This window comes from Psittacula echo (genome assembly GCF_963264785.1).
Source record: "Psittacula echo genome assembly, chromosome: 3".
Lineage (NCBI taxonomy): Eukaryota > Metazoa > Chordata > Aves > Psittaciformes > Psittacidae > Psittacula > Psittacula echo.
In genome coordinates this window covers 117,005,478-117,027,901 of record NC_137736.1, presented here as the reverse complement: position 1 = coordinate 117,027,901, position 22,424 = coordinate 117,005,478, and the positions used below count along the sequence as shown (strand labels likewise).

The following is a 22,424-nucleotide window of genomic DNA, read 5'->3' as shown; positions in this document are numbered from 1 at the left end:
TGCATAGTTTCGTGGAGCCCTTACCCAGCGGAGGATGAACAGTTCCTCCAGAAGGCTCTGGTCTTGCAGCACCGATGCACGGGCGCTTTTTGTAACCACAGAAATCACAGGTGTTTTGTCAGGTAAGATTTATCACTTCTGTTTTACTGGGTTTTCAATGATCTTGTCCGCAGTGAAGCTGGGAAAAGATCATTTTCTACTAGGAATGCAAAAAAAAGGCAGTCCTGTATTCTGAGAGGAAAAGCACAGAGAAATGATCCTCTCTTAAACAGGTAAGTGATTGCTATGGCTAAAATAATGTGGCAGCTAGTCACCTATGGGGATAACTGCAGAAATGAGGTGCAGTGGCTTTTGGTACTGCTAGTTCAGCACAGACAGCTCTGCAAAAGACACAAAAGGAGGCACAGGCTTTGCTTCGAGTTGTTTAACATTTGAATCATTGAATTGCAATTCCCTTTGCTGGTTTTGGAAGGAAACCAGAGAAGTGTGAGAGAGAAATTTTATTCCATATGGAAACTTAGAGGATCTTACAGATCTTAAACCCACCTCACATCTGGGTCGACATACGTACCCAGTATTTGCTCTACCTTGTCATCAGAGCAGCAGTCCCAGAGTGCTGCAAGGTGGCTCCTGGCATCCTTATGTGCCTGTGGGATGGCTGGTACAGGCTTGTGTGCTCCTTTGGGACCATTTTGGGGCTACCTTTGCTTAGGAGCAAGAGTCTAAGAGCTCGGCTGAAAGTGAAGCTAGTATTTGCAAAGCTGCTCAAGCTTTTGCTCTGGTTGCTGTGTATCTGTGTAGATGTGTGTCCCTAGCTAGGGATGAACTGTTCAAGTGAAATCACAGCATGTAAATAGCGATGTATTTGCCTCCTACCTTTATATCCAAGGGAATATAGAGGATATAGAAGAGGTTCTAGTGTCTGCTCCCATCAGTAGGGGTGACCCGGAACTACCCACCTGCCAATGTCTCCCCTGTGACCAGGCTGGAACAGGTCCTTCAAAAGGGCTTTCTCATACGGAGGGCTTACAGAAATGCCTTAGGGTCCCTGAGCAATGCTGGAAGCCTGCCCCCAAGCCCCTTCCTGCTCTGGCCCCCTTCACAGCCCTGCACAGAGGCAGGGGGATGGTGCCACACGTTGGGGGAGGCTCCCTTTGAAGGAGGTTGTGTGTTCCCTGGCTCCTGAGTGGTTTTGTTCATCGGGGTAAGGGGAGCGATACAACTTGCAGCTTGTCCTGACATGTGCCTGCTGTGTTTAAACCCACAGCTCTTATAGAAAGAGCTCTTGTCCTGGGGACTGTGAAGCCTTCAAGTGCTTCTTGGCTCCGGGCTCTCCTTTAGCTGTCGTAAGATCAGATTAATGATGTATTAGTTCAAGATAACTGCCATGAGATCATGTAATTAACTTGTGATTGTGCTCTATGCCAGTTGGCTGCAACTCGCTGCTTTTAAAAACACCTCTTTCAGACCAGCTACAAACAGAGCTTTTTGATTGATGGCATTAACAAATAGCTCATTAGTCACCTTCTGGGCTAATTAAGGGAGTAAAGAACAGCAGTGGGTGATTAAAGGCAGCAGTCAGGCTGAGCTCTGCAGTATGGGGGAAGCACTTTATTACCTTGTGCTCTTTTCTGTGGCTATCGTGCTCCCAGTTACACAGATTTGTGATGCTCCCCTCCAAGGCCTCATCCTGCCCTGCTCAGCTCCACAAGGCTGGGTCAGGCCTTCTCATCCCCGCTTGCATTGCCCTTGGGCAGATGAACAGCTACTGAGAGGCTGGTGCTGAAAGGTGATGCCTTCGCAGAGCATCCGTACCTGCCCAGGAGCAGCCGGTGCTTGCCCAGGAGATGTGGCTTCACCTTGGCACTGCTCCCACACTTGGCATACGTGGCCTCTTTGACACATAAAGGTTTTGCTCTGGGCAAAACTGAGGGTCAGGGGATGCTTTAACTCCTCTGGACTTGTTTGGAGTAGGAAGAATCTGGGTTACAGTGCAGACACCATAAGGATGGATACACCCTTCTGGTGAGCACTGGGCTGGAACAGGCACCATAACATATATATACATACACACATATATATACACACACACACACACATATATATGTAACGTATATGTGCCATTTTGGTGAGCACCAGGATGGACATTCTGAGCTCATGCCTGATGAGAGGAAGTCTGTGTTGCTGTCCCAGTATTTCTGCACGCACTGGGAAACATCCCAGGGAAAGGGATCTGTCTTGTAGCGCTTAATCATATATATATGTCTGCTGCAAGACCGCTGCCTGAGACCATCTCCCTTCTGCCTGAGCTTCCTCTCTTCCCCAGCTGGACTAAGCTCCCTTCTTCAGTCCTTGTTTCTTGCCTCAGCCTCAGTCCTGTCTCAGCTGCTTACCTCATCCCTTTGACGCGGTGAGCATCCATCCCAAATCTCACTAATTGCTCAGAGGCAGTGGTTAGGGTCAGTGCTCTCTCTTGCTGGAAAACACACTAGCTACTAGCCCCTATGGGGTTTGCAACGTGAGCAGAAACAGATTTCTCTTCCCTGTCCCAACTGACACCCAGCCCCACTCTCCTCAGTGTCCCCCCTCCTACTCCATCCATCAGACCTCCCATGGCTGGTGACCACCTCAGCCGTTGCGTAGCCCTCTCTCTTGGCCCAGTCCCTGCTGGTGCTCTCTCCCCCTTTGCATGGGGCTGTGACATGTTAGTGGTGGCTCTGCAGTGATCTGATGTGGCCTGGTCATCAAGCTCTGTGATGATGCGGCATGGGGCTGTTCTACTGCCCAGGAGCCTGCTGTGTGCACTCCACAATGCCATGCTCCCCTGGGCCAGATCCTGCTCAGAAGGGCTCACACATGAGCTCTTCTTAGGTGCTACAAGGGGCTGGAGAGATTTTTCATCTAAACAAGCAAATCATTGAGTGCAAATTGCTCCTGTGTCTTGCTCTGGGGACTCAGACCAGCAAGTTGCTCTGTGATTGTCACCAGCCTTAGGTGTTCACCAGAGTTAGCAATGCTCAGGTCAGATTGGACTGAGCACCTTATGAAACTGCTCTCCTTCATTCCTCATGGAGGAGAGAAGAAATTACTGAGTCTGTGTCTTCTGCAAGATGCCACTGATTTTTACTCCATTCAAGCAGCTGGATGCAGCTACATCTCTGAAGCTGAACTGTATGCAAAGAGATAGCATAGCTCAGAGAAATGAGAGATCCTTCGTACAGCATCTACCTTCTCCTGTATATCCTTCATACAACTTCTCCATCTCTGCTCAGCAGCACCAGGTTTCAGTGTGCCACGTGGATGGAACTGATTCTGAAGGCAGTGCTTGGGCAAGCGCTGCCAGCTTCTTCCTGTCCTCCAGGTCAAGCCCCTGCATGCTGGAGCATTTAGGGTTTGACGCTTTAATCTCTTGTCTGTCTGGGTTAGTCTCAGGTCATTGACTTGTGTTTTCCTGCTGTTCTGGCTGTGTGAATTCTGCACTTTATGGTATAAAAACCCCCAAACATCCCTGTGCAGCTGCTGAGTGCCCAGAGAGGCTGTGTGTCAGGTTGTCGTGTCCTCTGACAGCCCCTTCTTGCAGATTAGAGGGGTAGTAAAATATTGCTGCCATGGACATTCCAATATTAAACTACTTTATTCTGCAGTCTGGGAAAGATTTGCAAGTTAGGCCAAAAATGGGCAGTGGTTTGTGATCTGTGTGAGTGTTACTGAGGTATAGTGAGAGCTGTGAAGTGGACAGGGTCTTAACTCATTCAGCCCCTCTTGTTTTTTTATGTTGCATCAGGATATGTTATATGTGTTGTAGCTTTAGAACAAAGGCTGATGGGTTTAAACCTAAACAGGGGAAGTTCAGGTTAGATATAAGGAGGAAGTTATTTACTGTTAGGGTGGTGAGGCACTGGAATGGGTTGCCCAGGGAGGTTGTGAATGCTCCATCCCTGGCAGTGTTCAAGGCCAGGTTGGATGAGGCCTTGGGTGACATGGTTTAGTGTGAGGTGTCCCTGCCCATGGCAGGGGGGTTGGAACTAGATGATCTTAAGGTCCTTTCCAACCCTGACTATTCTATGATTCCATCTAACATATAGTATGAATGTGAGTCAGGTCTTACCTTGTTTTTCCTTAGAGGTCTGCTGGAAGCTGTAGGTGTGTAAATGAGCTCCCCCTGTCCCAAGTGAAGCCTGAACCCAGGATCTGACTGCAGACACTGTGAAATACCTGACATTAGATTTGTTTTCTTATAAGATGGAGGTAATAGGTGTTGACTGCAGCAAGGATGAGCACTTCAAGCAGCTGGAGCATAATCCCAGCCCTCGCAAGACACCAGGCTAAGCAGCAATGCCTCTTTCTTCACCTTTACATTTTAGCAAGAAGTCTGTTGCATGAGTGTTAATGCAGCCCTGGTCCATGTTCATACTCCCTTTCCCTCCCATCCCATCCTTCTGGGGGGCCACAGTGGAGTGTGGGCACTACGGATACTCTGTGGTGAGACAGGGACCACAGATCCATCCCTGATCCTGTGATGCTGGCCATGATGACCTGACACCGCCAGTCTCTGCTGTGAAGGGAAGGGATGGATGCCCCAAAGCTACAGTGATGAGTGAGGTTTATGAGCTTTTAGGTGTTTCTCATTGCTGGTATTATTGTCCCCAATAAATTTTGGCCTTTGCTTTCTCTAACATCAGTCGGACCTTACGTGTCAGTAAAGTCAGAAGTCTGACATTTGTAATTAACCTTCTGTGTGATGGGTGCTCAGGACTTGTGTTTATACCATTTCACGTCTATTTGATTCTGAGCAGAGGGGCAAAGAGCTGAGGCCCACAGCTTTGCATTTTAGCTCTTTCAGAGGAATATGTGAATATGGAAAAGCCATTTTATCTTCCATGCTACGCTGATAAAGTGCTCTTTTTGTTCTTTCTCTTATACTTTTCCTGAACTCACAGACAAACCTGTCCCTTGGCAGGTAGAAAGAAGAAATCGCCAGCAGTACACATTGACGAGACGCCTTTCAGCAGTGGAGCTGTGCAAATAACAGGGTTTTCATTTCAATGGCTGCATGGACAAATTGCAAATGCTTTCTGTTTTGGGTCACTCCCTAAAGGAGAATGTTTCTTTTCTTCTCTGATTTCTTTTCATAAGCATTGCACGAGACATTCTGGTTTGGGATTATTCAGTGCTTTCCATAACTAAAGGAAGAAAAAAGAGAAGAAAAAGCAAACTGGGTCACTTCCAACCCCAAAAAGTCATTTGCAAGAACAACTAAAAAAGTTTTACTTTTTAAATGTCAAAAGGGAGCCTTGCAGCTTTTCACAGAGCTCTTTTCTCCTCTTTCAGCTCAACCTAATTATGCCCAACCCAAACTCACCCAGAGCCACAGTACCTCTGAATTGCACTGGAGGTGAATTTGCTACACCAGAAGCCTCCAGGCAAGCTCTGCCTGCGTGCAGCAGTGAGCTGTCCTGTTTGCTGCTGAGCAAGTGCATACACACTAGTGTGTGATTCTGCTTCATTACGGTGTTGAGCAAGAGACCATGAGAAAGGACCTCTTGCAGTCCTGGCCAGCCAGGGAAGCACCAGCACAGCCATGATTCACCCTGGTGAGACCCAGCTGGGGCAGGGGCTTAGGTTGTGCTGTGCCAATAGAATACATGATATAGAATCATGGAATACGAGGTTGGAAGGTACCTCAAGGATTATCTGGTCCAACCTTTCTAGTCAAAGCATGACCCACACTAGAGGGCCCAGAACTTTGTCCAGCTGAATCTTAGGTGTTCAATGCTGGGGAGTCCAGCACTTCCTTGGGGAGATTATTCCAATGGCTGGTTGTTTGCAATGGGAAAAACTTCCCTCGTCCAGTTGGAATCTCCCCAGGAGTAACTTCTGTCCATCACCCCTTGTCTTTTCTGCGTGACTCCTTGTAAAAAGGGAGTCTCTGTCTTCTTTGTAGCCACCCTTTAAATACTGGAACACGGTGATAAGGTCTCCCCTGAGCCTTTTTTTCTCTCAGCTGGACAAACCCAGCTCTCTCAGCCTTTCCTCACATGGCAGCTTCCGAATATACTAATATGAGGCTGATGCCCCTTCCCACAGTCCCCCCCATCTCCAGCATCTTCCCCTCATGGGACACTGGATGAGAGGTATCAGTGCTTGCAGAGTGCAGTGGTGTAGCTTGGCTATGCTTTGCTTCCCTGTGGAGACAGGGCCCATTCATCTCTTTCTTTTCCTGGCTCCCTCAGGAAATGGTTTTGGTGTGATGGTGTCCCCCCATCACTACCTGCCCATTCCTCCCAGGATATCCCAGAATTGGCATCCTGGTGCCATTAGATTACAACAAATTCCTATAAATGATGGTGATGAATATCAGTGGTTGAATAGTGATACACAGCTGCCAGGGTGGGGGTTCTCAGAGAACTCCATTGGTGCCCTTTGGGCATTTACCTCAGACAGCACTAGGGAAAGTTCCCATTGTCACCTCCTCTTCAGCATCCTCCCACAGAGGCAAAAAAGCCCTGCGGTAACTTTTTGTTGCATCCCACAAGTTGTGTGCTTCCTTGGTAAATTAGAAGTTGTTGACGCTGGAAGGACTCTATTCCCTTCCAAATCCATGTAATCCTGAAAATTCAGGGATGAATGAAACGCCCCTGTGTGCCCGCCTCATCAGGGATGCACAGGTCCAAGGGGTCTGGGAATGAAAATGTCCCCACTTATCTCCATGGATTCCCAGCTGCAACAAACCTGTAGGTAGCACTGAATGGCTGAAAAGGAAATAATTCCATTTCTACACCAGAAAGGGACTTTTGGGGGTTTGGAGCTCTGGCTTTAACTGGTCGATAATCTCCATCATTTCCCGATAGCTCACAGCCACTGCTCCAGGGCTGGGGCATCTACAAGAGCCAAGCAGCCAGTGGTAGCATTGGACTGTAATGTGTAACTGATCACTCTCAGCCTCTAACTCCTGTCCATGGAAGGGCTGGGATGCAGGAACAAGGGCCAGCACTGCAGTCTGCTGCCCTCACCAGCCAGAACTCCAAAGTGGTCAGATTGGGCACACAGAGCCAAGGCACACATCCCGATGGATGTCCTCATGGTACATCACCCCACTCGGAAATAAAATCCCATACCTGCAAATATAGAATCATAGAATCATAGTATAGAATAGTTAATGGTTGGAAAGGACCTTAAGATCATCCAGTTCCAACCCCCCTGCCATGGGCAGGGACACCCCACACTAAACCATGGCACCCAAGGCCTCATCCAACCTGGCCTTGAACACCGCCAGGGATGGAGCATTCACAACCTTCCTGGGCAACCCATTCCAGTGCCTCACCACCCTCTCAGTAAAGAATTTCTTCCTTAGATCCAATCTAAACTTCCCCTGTTTAAGTTTGAACCCGTTACCCCTTGTCCTGTCACTACAGTCCCTGATGAATAGTCCCTCCCCAGCCTCCTTGTAGGCCCCCTTCAGATACTGGAAGGCTGCTATGAGGTCTCCACGCAGCCTTCTCTTCTCCAGGCTGAACAGCCCCAACTTTCTCAGCCTGTCTCCATACGGGAGGTGCTCCAGTCCCCTGATCATCCTCGTGGCCCTCCTCTGGACTTGTTCCAACAGTTCCATGTCCTTTTTATGTTGAGGACACCAGAACTGCACACAATACTGCAAGTGAGGTCTCACGAGAGCAGAGTAGAGGGGCAGGATCACCTCCTTCGACCTGCTGGTCACGCTCCTCTTGGTGCAAAAAACAACTAAACATTGGTCAGGCTGAAAACAAAAAATGGGAGAGGTCTAAACATTGGTGGCTTTTTGACATGGCAGGGAGCCTTGTGGATGTGCTAAGTTGAGGGTTGGCAGAGCCAGCTACTCCTTGGTCCTATAGTTCTCTATCTGGGCATTTTCCCTCAGTTTTTTGTTCCTTTTCCCTTTTCCCTGCAACATTGACAGACATTTTCCCCTGCTGGGGTAAGCTGCTCAGCAGCTGGCCATGGTGTGGACCATGACAGCACTCAGAGTATCTTCTGGTTATTCCCCAGAGAGAGCGGCAGGAGGCATTGTGAGCAGATCTTTGATGCTGCCAGTCAGAGATGGACCCTGGTGAAAACTGGAAGCTGGATGAAACCAACTGGTTGTCTTGTGGTGGGATCCATCCCTTTGCCAGTGTGAAAGGAGGTAGGACATCATTGCTGGTTTTTAATCTACCCAGTGAGCATCCTGGGAGCCTTCCTGATGTGCCGCTGCCATTCACTGTGCTATGTCTAGTATGAAGGTGGGAAAGGTCTGACCCAAACTGCAGTATCTTGCTGGCACACTGGGACTGCTGCCTGCTCTGTGGCTTGTCTTCCTTCTCTGGAATGGGATACGCCAGAAAAACCCACCCAAACCAACAAACCTGAACACCAACCTTTTGGCAAGTTGATATTCCCCTTGTGCTGGATGTGACCACCCTCATTCTCCACAAGCAGGACTCTGCAGAAGGAGGAGTTAGGAGCAGAGCTGGTAAAATATTCCCTTATCTCTTCAATCCTGGTTGTGCGGCACAATTTAGGATGGCTCCAGGGAAACACAATGTCTCAGCAGGGACAGGAGGGCTCAGGGATGTCCTGGCTGGGGCTCCTTGTGCAGGACCACACAAGCTTTCAGCCCACCTTAGCATGACCTCCCAATCCACGGCTGGGTCTGTCGCTGCACATAAATTGCCAGTCTCAGCAAAGCACTCAGGGCAGATAAAATAGGAAAGAGCCAGCAGGTCTGTTTCCTCTATCAGTAAATCTCTACCCAATTTCCACCCAGTTGCTGTAATTTGCTTTTTATCCCCCACTCAAACATCGGGCAGAAGCAGCCGCATCTGCTCCCTGCTCATCTTTGTCACTGGAGCACCCTGTCCCAGTACAAACTGTCCCCCCTTGGGCAAAGCTCCTTCTTTAGCTGGGACATGCTGTGTCTCAGACTAACACCAAAGTAAACCCAGAGCCTTCTGGATGACAGCACCTTGGGAACGGAAACATTTTGCTTTGGTAAAATGCTTTGCTTATCTCCATCTGTTTCCCTCAACTTCCCGCCGATAGCCTGGATGCCTGGGGAAGGGGAAAGGGACAGTCTGGGATGCGGCATCGCCTCCTTTTCCGTGCAAGCTGGATTAGATAAGTAGGTTTATGCTATTGAAGCCAGCAGCTCTGGGTTCAGTCTCCCCAGCCATGCACCACTGGATAGCATCGGCTGCTTCTGCAGGTATCCAGCTCAGGGTGGCTCCAAGGACCAGCACAGGGGTGCTTGCTGCAGTCCATCCCTTTTCCCCAATAGGACAATTTCTGCTTCTGTTATCTTTCTTAAACCTTCACTGTGTGCATGATCTGTGTTACTGTTTATAGCTGTAGAGGTCAAATTCAGGATCCCACTGTGCTTGGGTCTGCAAAGCAGGGCAGGGCAGAGTTAAATGTGGATATATGTTGGCTTTTGGTTCTGTATACAGCCCACTGCTATCCTAAACTAGTGTCTCACATCTTCTTCTAACTGATGGACCGAACAGCATTTCATAGTGGGGGTAAAGATCTCTTAGAAATGTCACAGGTATGGATTACTGTAGGGTGTCGTGCGTCTGCCCTTCTTAAACATCCTCCTTGAGCCCTCTAAGAACAGGCCATGGATCCCAGACGAAAAGGTTTTTTAGTCTAACCCATTGTACTGACCAAATGCCATGAACCTGAAAGGAGAAAGAAAACAACCACCAAAACCCCCAAAACCAACAGAAAAACCCCTACCCTCTGCAATTTCTTTTTTAAAATTGAGTTTTTGCAGTTTAGCATCATTTTGACATTGCAAGAAATGATTGAAAACAATGGAATCCCCACCAATTAGAAGGATCAAATGACATTTAACACTTGGCCACATTCTCTTATGCAGCTGTGTTTCTTTCTGGCAGCGAGGAATCCATGTGTGCTGTGTTCTGCAGCTGGGAGCAGATAAGAACGGATGGGCTCATGGTGGGATTGGTTCTTGGGATCCAAAATAACCTCCCTCAAGCTTTCGGTGAAAGAAGCCACTAGCTCAGGGGTTTCTAGAGCCCGTGGTCCAGCCTGTCACAAGCACTGAGTTACAGCAATGTTATCAGGTGAATGCAGCGCCCATTCAGCCTCTGAAAGATCCCAGGTTAGACCTCCTCCAGCTGCTGTTGTTGGAGGGGACTGTGGCGTGCTGAAAAGCTTCGCTGCAGGCAGGATGCTGCTGGCCATGCTCTGAGCACTGGGCGAGCCAGGAAAAGGGAGTGGAGAGCTGTGGCATAGCCACAGAGTGGAGCACGGCTGAGGATCCCAGTGTGGGCAGAGACGGGGCAGCAGAGCCCCTTCGCTGATGCTGGAAAAGGCATGTCTCCATCCTGAGCTGATTCCAGGTTCTTTCCAATAACAGCTGGATTAAAAATGCCCACAATACGCATATGGAGGCTGTCAGGGGCGAACTGGAAGCGGGCTGAGAAGGGGCTTTTCTGCAGTTTGATTTAAACTGTTGGCACCCCAGCTCTCCGCATCTCCTCTACAGCTGATCTTTCTTCTTCCCTCAGACAATGAGCTCTCCGAAGGTGCCCCAGCCCTCTTTGCTCTGGATCAGCTGGGTAAGTCCATGCACAGCACATTTTCCTCTTCTTTTTTGACGATGTAGAGTAACTAGGAGATGGCTTAAAACACAGGGCAGCCACTGAATGCTTTCAGCTGCATAGATTTGTCACCACTGGTGCCTTCTTTCTGTGTTGCTTTTGAATGCCATCCATCAGAGGAATGGGGCAGCTCAATGCTGGACGTGTTTAGTGCCTCTCTGTTAAATTGATGCAGGTTTTCTTTCCTTTGGGAAAGAAGCTGTCACCTTTCTGGTGCAAAGCGCTCTCAGATAATGATGCTGGGGGGGGTTATGCTTAGCCCGTGGCTAGCACTGGAGCTTCTGTGACTTTCTGGTGTCACAGATGATGAGGGTATTTTTTAACCCATGGGAGGCAGAAGTAGAGGTGTGTAAAGCAAGAATGAAGACACCTAGGGAGAAAACAACCTCAAATGGGCATGGGAAGCTGAAGGCTTCAGAGGCTGAATCCATGGGGAAACCCTATCTGGTGGCGAACTTCCCATAATCCCAGGACCAAGGTCTAAAACAATGGTTATCTCAGGATGAGTTAGAGGTGCGCAAGGTAAGGAGGGAGTGAGGATGAACTGCATGGTTGAAAGCCTCTGCAGGAAGCCTTCTGGCCACCTAGACCTGGAGATGTGATGTGCAGGGAAGGGGGAAATCAAGCCCCCAGCCTCTCCTGGGAAAATGGGTGAAAGCTGGAGAAGGAGCATGCTGGGAAGTGTGGATTAGATGTGTTGGGAGAGATACAAGGCACCCTGCCTTGCTCTTGACAGCGTGGTGAGGCTGCTCCAGCACACTGGTGCCCATCACCTTACATGACCAAACACCAGCTCTTCTTTCCAAGGAAACGGAGCCCTTCTCTTTCTTCACTTTCAGGGCAATGACTTCTCCATCCTTGGAAATATTCAAAAGCCATCTGGACATGGCTGTGGGCAACCAGCTGTAGGTGGCCTTGCTGTAGCAGGGGGGTTGGAGCAGATGGCCTCCAGAGGTCCCTGCCAACCTCAACCAGCCTGTGATTCTCTGATGAGGGCTTGTCCCCAGTAAGGGTTGCCTGTGTGCACCCCCCAGCCTGTTCACCGCATAGGGCACTGCTGGAAACTTGGGGTAAGAAGAGAAAGCTGCAGGAGCCCAAAATGATGATTTCTATCAAGTGCAACTCTCTCTGCTGTAAAACTCTGCTGCCAAGAGCTGGGTTCTTGAAGTCATTCCTGTAAATACAATGACACTTATAAACTGTACAATGCCTCGCTGGTGCTGGAAGGGGTGGCAGGGAGGGCAGCTGTCCTCGCAGGTAGTGTCTTACACTTGATTGTATTTTAAAGGAGTCCTTGTGAGCTCTCTCCACTTGGTGTCAGGATAGAGACTACTCTGATATGCGTCCACCCTGAGGAGTGTCTAACAGGGAGTAGGAATAAAGCCAAAAGCCTTCCCTTGGCTGCCTCATTCATTACCAGATTGCAGTTAAATCAAGTCAAGTAACTTTAAAGTGCATTTTCTGTGACATGGTTTCCACCAGCTCCCTTTCTTCTTGATCTTCATCATCTTGTCCCTTAAAGGGCACCTTCCCTCAGTGACACGTGCTCAATTCTTATGACTTTTGGCAACCCCCCCCACAAGTCAGCAAATGTATTCAGTGACAAAGAACAAGTTCCCTCTCCCAAACAACAAGATTTGTTTGGTTTTAGCTGAGCAGCAAACGCCTTAGCTACTGGACAGATGGTTTAGATGGGCAAAATAAAGCTCTTGGTGACCCCTGGTCAAGGGGCTGGACCCTGGAGGGGCAGGAATCAGGGCTGAAACATGGGGCAACAGGCTGCTGGCATCCTCCTCATCTTAATGGGGAAATAATCTGTGCCATCCAGTGTGATCCGTTGCCTCCTGAGGTGGTGGTTGGCATCTCCTAGGGCTTATGCACAGCCCCACTCCCACTCAAGGGGAAGCAGGAGCAACTCGGACACTGCTTTCCTCTGCACAGCAGTATTAGACATCGCTCAGTCTGGAACAGTTATTCAAACCAGTGCTTGTATCACCTTACATTTCCACTCTGCTTTCCAAGACGTTGATTGCTCCTTCCAAGGTAGACAAGACAGACAAAGGATGGGAGATAGCAGAACAAGCAATGGAAAACCAATCTCTCCTTGCCTCCGTCCTGGCTGGTGAGTTTTCAGCTGAATCAGTCTCCTAACCTGAGCCATGCACAGCTGTGTGGTTTGTGGTGCCAGGCAGTGAGGGGGTAACAGCAAGCACGTGTTGGAGGGGGAGAGGACAAGACAATCCCGGTAACAGCTTGGGTTTATGCTGTGTTGCAGTGATTGTGTAACCAGCGCCTGAGAATACCAGGCCAAAACCACACAGCCCTGGTCAAACCAGCCACCTGAACAGCGGGAGTTATTACTAAAGGAGCTGGGAATAAAGCAGCATTATAATAACAACATCCTGAGACAAAACACCAATACCATAACAAAATCATCATCGAAGCCACAGAAAGGCAGGTCTGAGCGGAACTTCAAGAGTTTAATATGCCTCCTTCCTGCCTCAAGGCAGGGCTTGTGCCTCCTTTCACCCATCACCCCATGTGGAGGACCAGCCTGTTCCAGCAGCTTTCCCAGGCTTCAGTGCACTGGAAGGGTTTTCTCAGTGTCTAATTAAATTCCTGCAATTTAAGCCAATTACACATGGCTGAAATGGAGCTTGGTCCGTACACATGGCTTCCATGGCTCAAACGGGGAGTTTCTTGTCCTATGTGGGGACACTGGGAGGAGGATCCCACTGGAGGATCACATCCATTTTTTCCTGCTCATCAAGTCTTCCTTGACCTCTAGTCCTGTGTCCGGCTTTCTGGCAGCTTGTCCCAGCCTGCTGGCTACTGCAAACATAAGAATCTGTGCTTGGATTTTGAGTCATTCATGGAAATGCTGATCAGTACCAGATTTACAAGAGGTTGTTTTGTGTTGTCTCATGCCATGAGTAACTAACCTCCAAGAAACGTTTTGATCTTCATGCATCCATCATCCCAAGAGAGTGTCCCTCTCTTGCTTATAGTGATATGACCCAGTTATCACAAGTCTTACTTATATGCCAACATATATGGCATCTGCATCCCCCCCTCATCTACAAGGCTTGTTACAGAAGAATAGATGAGCCTGACCAGCTCTGTTCTTACTGAGTCTGCGCTGGTTGTTACTCATATCCTCCTTTTCTACATGTTTGCAAAGTCTTTTGTCGTTTCAGTGTTTCCAAGGATGGAATTAACAATGGCTGGGAAATCACCTCCTGACTCTTCTTTCTGTCCTTGTTGTAAAGATTGGTGCTCTGCCTGCCATGCCCAGCCTTTGGAAACCTCTCTGTGGTCTGCTGCTGTATAAGTCAGCACAGGGCTCACAGGTTTCTGAGAGTCCCTGGAGAAGTACCAGGCAAGGGAGGCAAAGGTGACTGAGGGACAGAGCAGACACAGTAAACTACAGTTCAAGGATGTGGAAGAGATGCTTGAAGGAGGATACAGTAAAAGTACAAGAATGATGAATGGCATAGGAGTAGATAGGTGCAAGAGAGACATGAACATACTCGAGATACTCCAATGAAAGGCCACAAGGATGATAAAGGGACTGGAGAATCAATCCTGTGAGAAAAGGCTGGGAGAGATGGGCTTTATCAGTGTTGAGAAGAGAAGGCTCTGGGGGATCTCATCAGTAAATACCTGAAGGGAGGGTGAAAAGGGCTTGGATACAGGCTCTTTTCAGTGGTGCCCAGTGCTAGTACCAGAAGTACAACCTGAAACACAGGGAGTTCCCTCTGAACATCAGGAAGCACTTTTTCACTGTGTGGGTTACCAAGCACTGGCACATTTTGCCTTGGGGGGTGGTAAAGTCTCTGTCCTTGGAGGTACTCAGAAGCCATCTGGACATGGTCCTGGACAACCAGCCCTAGGTGGTTGGATGAGATGGCTCCAGAGGCCACTTCTGACCTCAACCAGTCTGAGATTCTGTGAAGTAAGGAAGGGCTTATCACAGCCCAAAGGCAGTGTCTTCACACAGCGCAGTTACACTGTACAACTCGCTACCACAAAACGTCCAGCGTGCCAAAAGTGTGAATGGGCTGAAAATGGGATTAGAAAACATCATGGAAGAGACGTCTATGAAAGGCTCTCAAACCTGGTGATGGAGCTACAGCCTCTGGCTCAGGAAGGGAAACGGAATCACCTGTCAGAGGAAACAGCATTTGTAGTGTTCCTTGTATTTTCTCTGCAGACACGTTCCAAAGGCTGTGTCAGAGGACACCAGGAGCTCTTAAACTTTTGTATAGGCCAGCATGGTTCTTCTTGTCTTTCTTTAGGTCTGCAGTGACTAGAAGAAAGAAACCCAAACCGAACCTACACCTCCTCTTCCTTTACTTTCTTCATCTGTGTTTCCTCTCCCACAGCTCCGGCTGTGGGATTTCAGCAGATATGAATCAGATGGTGACTGTTGTGTTCCTTTTGTTCTGTAAATGATTAAAACAGAACATTTCACACTTGCTTTGTGGCCCAGCAGAGGAATGCTGCATTGTCTCCTTGGCAAGTCCGGAGGTGGAATTCTGGCCATGGAGAAAGTGAGGTCAGGGAGAGAGAAACTCTCCCTACAGGGGAACATGTGCAGACTGCTTCTCTGTCTCTCCTGTACTTGGCATGTCTTCTCCCTGTCTTCCATTCCCTCATCCCTCCCCTCTTTTCCACCTCCTTCCCTCCCCACTGGCAATTCTTCTCCTTGCTGCTTTAAGATGATTTAGCTGAATATCAGGGGAAAAAAAGGAAGAAGACGGATTGAAAAATGCAAGGTGAAGCCCCCAGCCCAGAAAGTCTTGGAAAGAGCAATGGGAATGTGGTGAAATGGAAAAATTAAATGGAAGTGGGGGTACAAAACCCACCCTGCCAAAATCAAGATGGAAATGCTTGTGTAGGAGCTGCAGCCTCTCAGTGGAAACCCCTAGGACCTGTGCCTCACATTTCCTGACAGCCGAGCAGAGGAGGGATTAGCTGGCTGTGCTATTTATACGTGCACCCTGGGTACGGTCGGGAGGAGGCGTGCAGGAAACACGGCTTTTGTGATACCAACTGCCTGGGGAATAAATACGCCCAGGAATGAAATCCCATTGGATAAATGAAAAGGGAAGGAAAGAAAAAGCCCTGGTCCCTGCCCTGTTTGTTCCCACTGCTTTGTAGCCATCCAGCTGTTTCTTTTTCTTTGTTGTCCTGACCTCATCCCGTACTGGAGCGCATCCAAGGGAGCGAGTGCTCTGCTTGGCCGTCTTCTGCCAGAAACCAAACAGGTCAAGTTATTAGAGAAAAATGAAAGCTCTTTGGCAGCACTGGAAAAACAGATGTGCAGGGAGAGTTTTCCTGCTGCCTCCAGATACAACGCTGCCTGTTAAGTGTGTATCAGAGGAGACCCAATAAATATGTACAGTTGTCATTGCGGAAACCTTAGCAAAGGCTATTAATTTAGGAGGATGGGTGTCTCTGGGGCTCCCAGAACTGCTGAGCTCACTGGCTGCCTGGTAGCAAGATTACTTAGAAACCTTCTGCAGATGTGGTTTGGAAAGAGCTGCTCCGGGGCTCCAAGGGGATTTGCCTCTGCTCAGGAGTTAGAGATGCTTCTGGGATGCTGAGGGTGGGTAGAAGGGTCTCTGTGGTGCAGGTAAAGCCTGTGACTATCAAGAAGTAAGATTATCTCCGCATGAGTTAACAGTAAGGGCTTAGAATCATGGAATGGTTTGGGTTGGAAAGGACCTTAAGAACACATAGTTCCAACCCCCTGCCATAGGCAGGGACACCTTCCACTAGAGCAAGTTGCTCCAAGCCCCATCCAACCTGGCCTTGAACACTGCCAGGGATGGAGCATTTACCACTTCTTTAAGCACCCTGTGCCAGTGCCTCACCACCCTCACAGTAAAGAACTTCTTCCTTATATCTAACCTGAACTCCCCCTGTTTAAGTTTAAACCCATCACCCCTTGTCCTATCACTACAGTCCCTCTCCGGCATCTATATCAAAGGCTTTGTGGTTGTTATTTACTAAAGTTACCTGGGTGAGGCTTTCTACACCGTGTATTCTGATCCTTGATTCAGCTTCTTGCTGTGGTCTCAACATCCTATGGTGATATTTTGTGCCATCCCCAGTGGTGGTGTTAACGGGCCTGAAACTCTCCAGATGCCCATTGGCCATTGTCAAAAGCAGCAGCTCCAGCAAGAAGTGAAACTGCACGCAGGCATTTGGGATTGCTGCAGAGTCAGGAAGAGCAGGACAATGAGTTATTCACTTGCAGCACTGGGAATCTGTGGGATTACATGCATGGCTGCACATGCAATGTGTGTCAATACCTGCGTGTTGCTTGTGGCTTGGGATGGCCATGTCCCTTCTGCAGGGCCTCGGTGGTCCAGCTCTGGGTTTGGTGGTAGGAACCGCTCAGAGCTCCCCAGGGGTTTGAGATAGCGTAGGGATGCTGAGTGAACCAAGGGTTTGCTAATGGCTGAGCCCAGGAGGCACTGGGAAATGCTTCTCCCTTCCCATGTAGCTCGCCGAAATGCTTGGAAAATCCATGAGAGGTTTTATTTTGAGGGTATAACAGACGTGCTTCCAGGCTGTGAATGGTGTGTGTGTGTCTCCTGGGTCTCCCTAGTTACCAGGGAGGAGCAGAAGAGAGGCAGTGAAGTGAGATGGCACTGTCAGCTCTGCTGTGATAACCTGACAGCACTGGGGCCTGGCTGAGCAGGGTTAGAATCAAAAGGGGTGGAAGGATGGACTTACTACCTTCCTCAAGTTCATTGTAGGAAAAGCATTAATTTATTAATCAATGAATTAATTAATATAAAAATACAAAATATAGAGAAAAATAGAAATATAAAAGATAAAAATATAACAATAGTGGAGCTATTCCTAATTGGGGAAACATTTTATTTTGAAATATAAATAAATAAATACATATGAAAATCCATAAAAATAGTGGAGCTGCAAAGGGGTAAGCTTGAGCAGCAGCTGTCTTGCCCTCCTGGGCAGACACAGCTCCCCAGTGGTTATCAGATGTATTGGACTACAGAGGGTTCAGAGAACTCCTTCCTCAACCTGCCACCCTTCATGGCCATTTAGTTTCTCAAACAAAAATGGAGTTGAACAAGAAAAAGGTTTTGAAAGCTTTGTGGAAACATGGAACAGAAAATGAATAATGGGGGGAAAAGAGAAATCACACTTGTACCGCAGCAGAAAAAAGGGCTCTTTTCCTTGGATATGTAACAGGATGGTTCATGGGGTTCTTGCAATGCTACTGAAAGACAAGACAGCAGATAATCCTTTTTCTTGATGTATTTATTCCGCTAGAGCTGAAAGCATCACTGATCATTCACACAGCAACAGGTAAAAGGGAAGTGTAGACTGTGGGGCCAGAATGAGAAGTAAAATGAAGTCTCAGACAGGCTGTATCTGCTTGGCCAAGGGCAGTACAGCCACATTGCACCCAGTTCCCTGTGACATGGACTGTGCAGCACAGTAACCAGAATAGTGCACCCCATTTTGCCCAACCAAATGGTAAAGCTGGAGCATGAGAAAAAGTAGAGCTTGAATTGCCATTTGGAGCAAGGCTCAGCAAACAGTGTCTTCATCCAACTCCATCCACTGCTGTGAACAGGCACTAACAAGCCAAGGGAGAAATTACACCTTCATTTACAGCTGAGCAGGTCTATGGTTCTCCTGTGTCTATCAGCAAAGCCGACCTTTATCACTGAGGGAGATAAGAGAGAGCAGGTACACAACCTGAAAAACCAAAGGCTGGTTCCTCCAGGGGACCAAGGTGTCTGTCTATCTGTCTGTCTATCTATCTATCTATCTATCTATCTATCTATCTATCTATCTATCTATGTTCAAGGTGTCCCATGACTTTGCAGAGGATTTAGGCATTCAAACTCCTTAGGCTTAACTTGCTCCAGGATACTCAGGGCACCTGCAGGAAACAAGAGAACTGAACATCCCTCTCTTAGCGCTCCACTGTTATTTTCCCCCTGAGGATATCAGGGATGTGATTGGCTCCCCTCACATCCCCTTCAAGCAGCGTATTTGCGATTCTCTGCTCTGCTGCTTGAGCCTGAATTAGGTGACAGCAGGGAGACAGCTGATAGCTGCTTCAGTTTCAAAGCTTCAGAGACACCCAGAGGGACAGTACCTAGCGGGCACCTCGTTTTGCATGCCAACATGTAGGGAAGAGCATCCCTGAGGATGCTCAGCTCACATGGAAACAGTTAGAATAATAGAATCAACTAGGTTGGAAAAGACCTGCAGGATCAAGTCCAGCTGTTACTCCAGGACCCAACTCCACCGCTGAACCATGTCACTGAGGGCCTCATCAACACAGGTTTTGAACACTTCCAGGGACCGTGATTCCACCACTTCCCTGGGCAGCCTGTTCCAGTGCCTGACAATCCTTTCAGTGAACAAATTTCTCCCCATACCCAATCTAAACCTCCTCTGGTGCAGCTTGAGGCCGTTTCCTCCTAGCTCCATCCTCCTTCCAGGTAGCTGGAGAGTTCTGGTGTAACTGCTGCCGTGGTAGATAGGCAGATGTGAGAACTGAGGAATCTCATTTCACCACCAATATTTTTCCCTCCTTTGCTCATTTCCTGTATCCTATAGTTTCCCTGTATCTTGCACTTAAACAAAACCCAAACTCCAAGCAAAGCTGAGTTTTGCAATTCAAAACCACAATGCTTCAGACTGCTGTGATCTTCAGCATGCTCCCACTGCCTGGAGCTACAGGGAGTCAGCTCCAGTCCTGCTGTGTCTCTTTACAGGGCTGCGGTGGCATTGGTATGGCATTGGGTGGGTTCCTCTTCAGCCCTGCATTTCTACCTGCTTTTATCCCTCTGGCACAGTATTTAGGGGGCTGAAGCCACCAAAGTCCCTTTGGGAGCTGAAAATCTTGTCCATGTGTTAAGAGCTGGGAGAAATGAGTACAAATTGAATGGACAGTCCTGGCACCACCGGCAGCTTGCTGAACTGAAGGAGGTTGGAGCAATGAGATGGGGAAACCCAAGCAGCATCCTGGTGGTGCTGGCCATCTGGAATGAGGTCTGCCCTGTGGGGCAGTGCTGGGAAGAGGGTGCAGAGCAGCTGCTCAACCCAGTCGGTGCCCACATGGCAGCAAGGATGCTAATGGAATGCAGTGCAAACACCCAAGCAGCTCCCCTACCATGTCCCCTGTGCTGGACCCTTGGCAGTGGGGCTGAGGTGGGCTGGGGAGGCAAAGCAGTGGCTCGCTCCAGCCCTGATGAAAACATCCCATGGATCTGGTGTGCTGAGCCGCAATGAAACCTCAAGGTGACCAATGTCCTGTGTTCCTGTTACCGCAGCACTCACGTTGGGCATCAGTTGGAATCCCTTGATGTCAAGGGGTATGTACATCCACTGCTCATATGAAAATGTGATTAGGAATGTGGAGCTGTGTTTAGGAATGGGGGAGCCCCATTACTCCCCGAAGAGGGAGCTCCCAGCTCCTCCAGGCGCAGGGGAGGCTGCTGCAGCCCTGGAGAAGGGAAAGATGCCTGCGGTTGATGCATGGGCTTGGGTCTGTCAACTGTGTGAAGCGTGGAGTGTTATTCAGGGAGCCTGTGTTGGTACCTAGGATGAGACTTAAGTCCCAAGCATCCCCAAGCATGAGGTGGGAAAGCTGTGCTGCCACACAGGCTCACCCTGGGAGCATCCCACTGTCTTCGGTGGCTCTGTTTGGGCCTGAGAATCATAGAGCCAACTGCCTTGGAAAAGACCTTTAAGATCATCAAGTCCAAACGTTACCTCAAGTCCATCACTGAACCATGTCCCTTAGGGACTCACCTACGGTGGAATAACCACCATAGGGGTTTTGGACACTTCCATGGATGGTGGTTATTCCACCACTTCCCTGGGCAGCCTGTTCCAATGCCTCACCGTCCTCTCGGTGAAGCTCCATCAGAGCCCGAGGCCCAGCCTGGGGGGCTCGGGATCCCTCCGGGCTTTCCAGCCCCACAGCCTCAATGTGTGGGGGGTCACGCTGGGCTCTGTCTGGTCGGCGCTAGGACCGCCGTGGCCTCCAAGGCCTCTTGGCCCCGCCCCTAGCCACACCCCCGGTCCGCCTCCTGCGATTGGCTCCTCCCTGCCGCCTGGCCCCGCCCCGCCCTCGGCGGCCGGCGCGTATCGGCGCGGATGGCCGCGGTGCTGCCGGGGCGCGGAGCCGGAGGTAAGAGTGGTGAGTGGGCTGTGCGGTGTGTCCGTGCGTACATGTGCCTATGTGTGTGCACACATGTGCCTGTGCGCACCCCTGTGAGTGCCTGCGTCTTTGTCCACGTGTGTGCCGCTGTGAACGGGAGTGCCGCTGGAGCTGTCTCTTCTCAGACTCGGCTGTGAGTGGAGCGGGCGCGGTGCGGCGTGCCGGGTTGGGCTCGCTGCGCCCCGGAGTCCCACCGCTCCCTCGGTACCGCGCTCCAGGGAGGATGCGAGGAGGGCTGGACAGGCTCCCGGACTCGCTGCCCCCGGGGCAAACCCCACCCGGTGCGGGAGCGGGGCTGTCCCCGTTCCCCCGCCCGGTGTTCCGTTAGGGCCAGGCAGCCCGCCCTGGCCCATCCCTCCCCGCCACTCCGTGTTTCTCGGAGCCTCTCGAGTACTTGAGCGTGTTTCCTCCGCCTCGGGCGGGTACCGGAGCCGCTACCGGTGAGGTGGGGGGGGTTCGCCGTTCGTTTCGAGGCGTTGAGGGTCGGGGGGCAGCCGCCGCCTGTCCCGCGGGAGAGCGGAGCCACCGGCCGGGAGCGCAGCGGGAACGGAACGTTCCCGGCTGGACGCGCGGCGGGCGGTTGTGTTTCCGCAGCGGCGATCGCAGCGTCCCCGGCGGTTCCCCGTTGTCCCCCGCGGGTGACGGCGGCAGCCAGCCCGCCCCAGCCAGCCGGCGACCGGGAGCGGGACCGGGATCGGGACCGGGTTGGGGGCAGAGCCAGCGGGAGGGGCCGCCCGCGGCGGGGAGCGTTTTCTCACGTTGTTGTTGTTGTTGTTGTAGGGGGATGGTGAGAGGGAACTTTTGTGTTTAACCTCCCTGCCCCTGCAGGGAGAACAAAGATAAACTCCTGCTTAAGGGCGAAAAACAGCCTTGAAACAGGAGGAAAACCCCGCGTGAGTCTCCTCCGAATCCTGCTGCCAGGTTCTGTGATTGAGTTAAGCACAGGAACGTCGCTGCCTGAGCTTGTTCCTTTTTCGATGGAAAAAGGGATTATTTTCCTCTTTCCTGGTGCTGTTGAATGTCCCGGCAGCGCTGAGCAGCTGTGGTCAGACCGGGATCCTGGCTGAGGCTCCTGCGAGGCCCTTCTCGGGCATCCACTGCGCTGGTGTTTTGTGGTTTAGATGGAAACAAGCCTGAAAAGCGTTCAGAGAGAGGGGTGGCCGTGCAGACGAGGACCCCTCATTTCCCCTGTGCACAGCTAGCTGGCAGCGCCCGTCCTGCTCGCAGGTGTGCACGGAGAGATGTATTCATGTATGTATTTTAGATCTATTTATGTTTTACATATATGTAGAGATGTAACAAATATATGTAGATATGCTTACGTATTTTAATGCATTTACATATTATTATATATATGACTATATTATATATGAAATATATTTTATATAAATATTAAATACACATATATATTTTATATATAACTGCATACATTTTATTTATGTGTGTGTATATTAAAAATACAGACTTTTAGTTTATATATATATACACATATATATATATAGCCATTGCTAATGGCTAGAAAAGCTCTTAAAAGGGTCTTATAAATACCCAAGTAT

The 22,424-nt window shown here is 49.7% G+C and overlaps 1 protein-coding gene across 2 annotated transcripts in view; it reads left to right on the top strand.

Annotated features, from left to right (window-relative positions):
- Positions 1-8,076: 8,076 nt before the first annotated feature.
- The window catches only part of AMOTL1 (angiomotin like 1), a gene marked incomplete at both ends in the record, with an annotated part of 65,985 nt that continues 51,637 nt past the window's right edge, over positions 8,077-22,424 (top strand). Inside the window, 2 exons of one of the 2 annotated variants that reach the window (XM_080614054.1) lie at positions 8,077-8,161; positions 10,548-10,598. In XM_080614054.1, coding sequence (XP_080470180.1) covers positions 8,077-8,161; positions 10,548-10,598 — 136 coding nt within the window. Of the gene's footprint in view, positions 8,162-10,547; positions 10,599-20,804; positions 20,839-22,424 lie in introns of those variants that run through there. The other variant, XM_080614055.1, reaches the window with a different exon arrangement.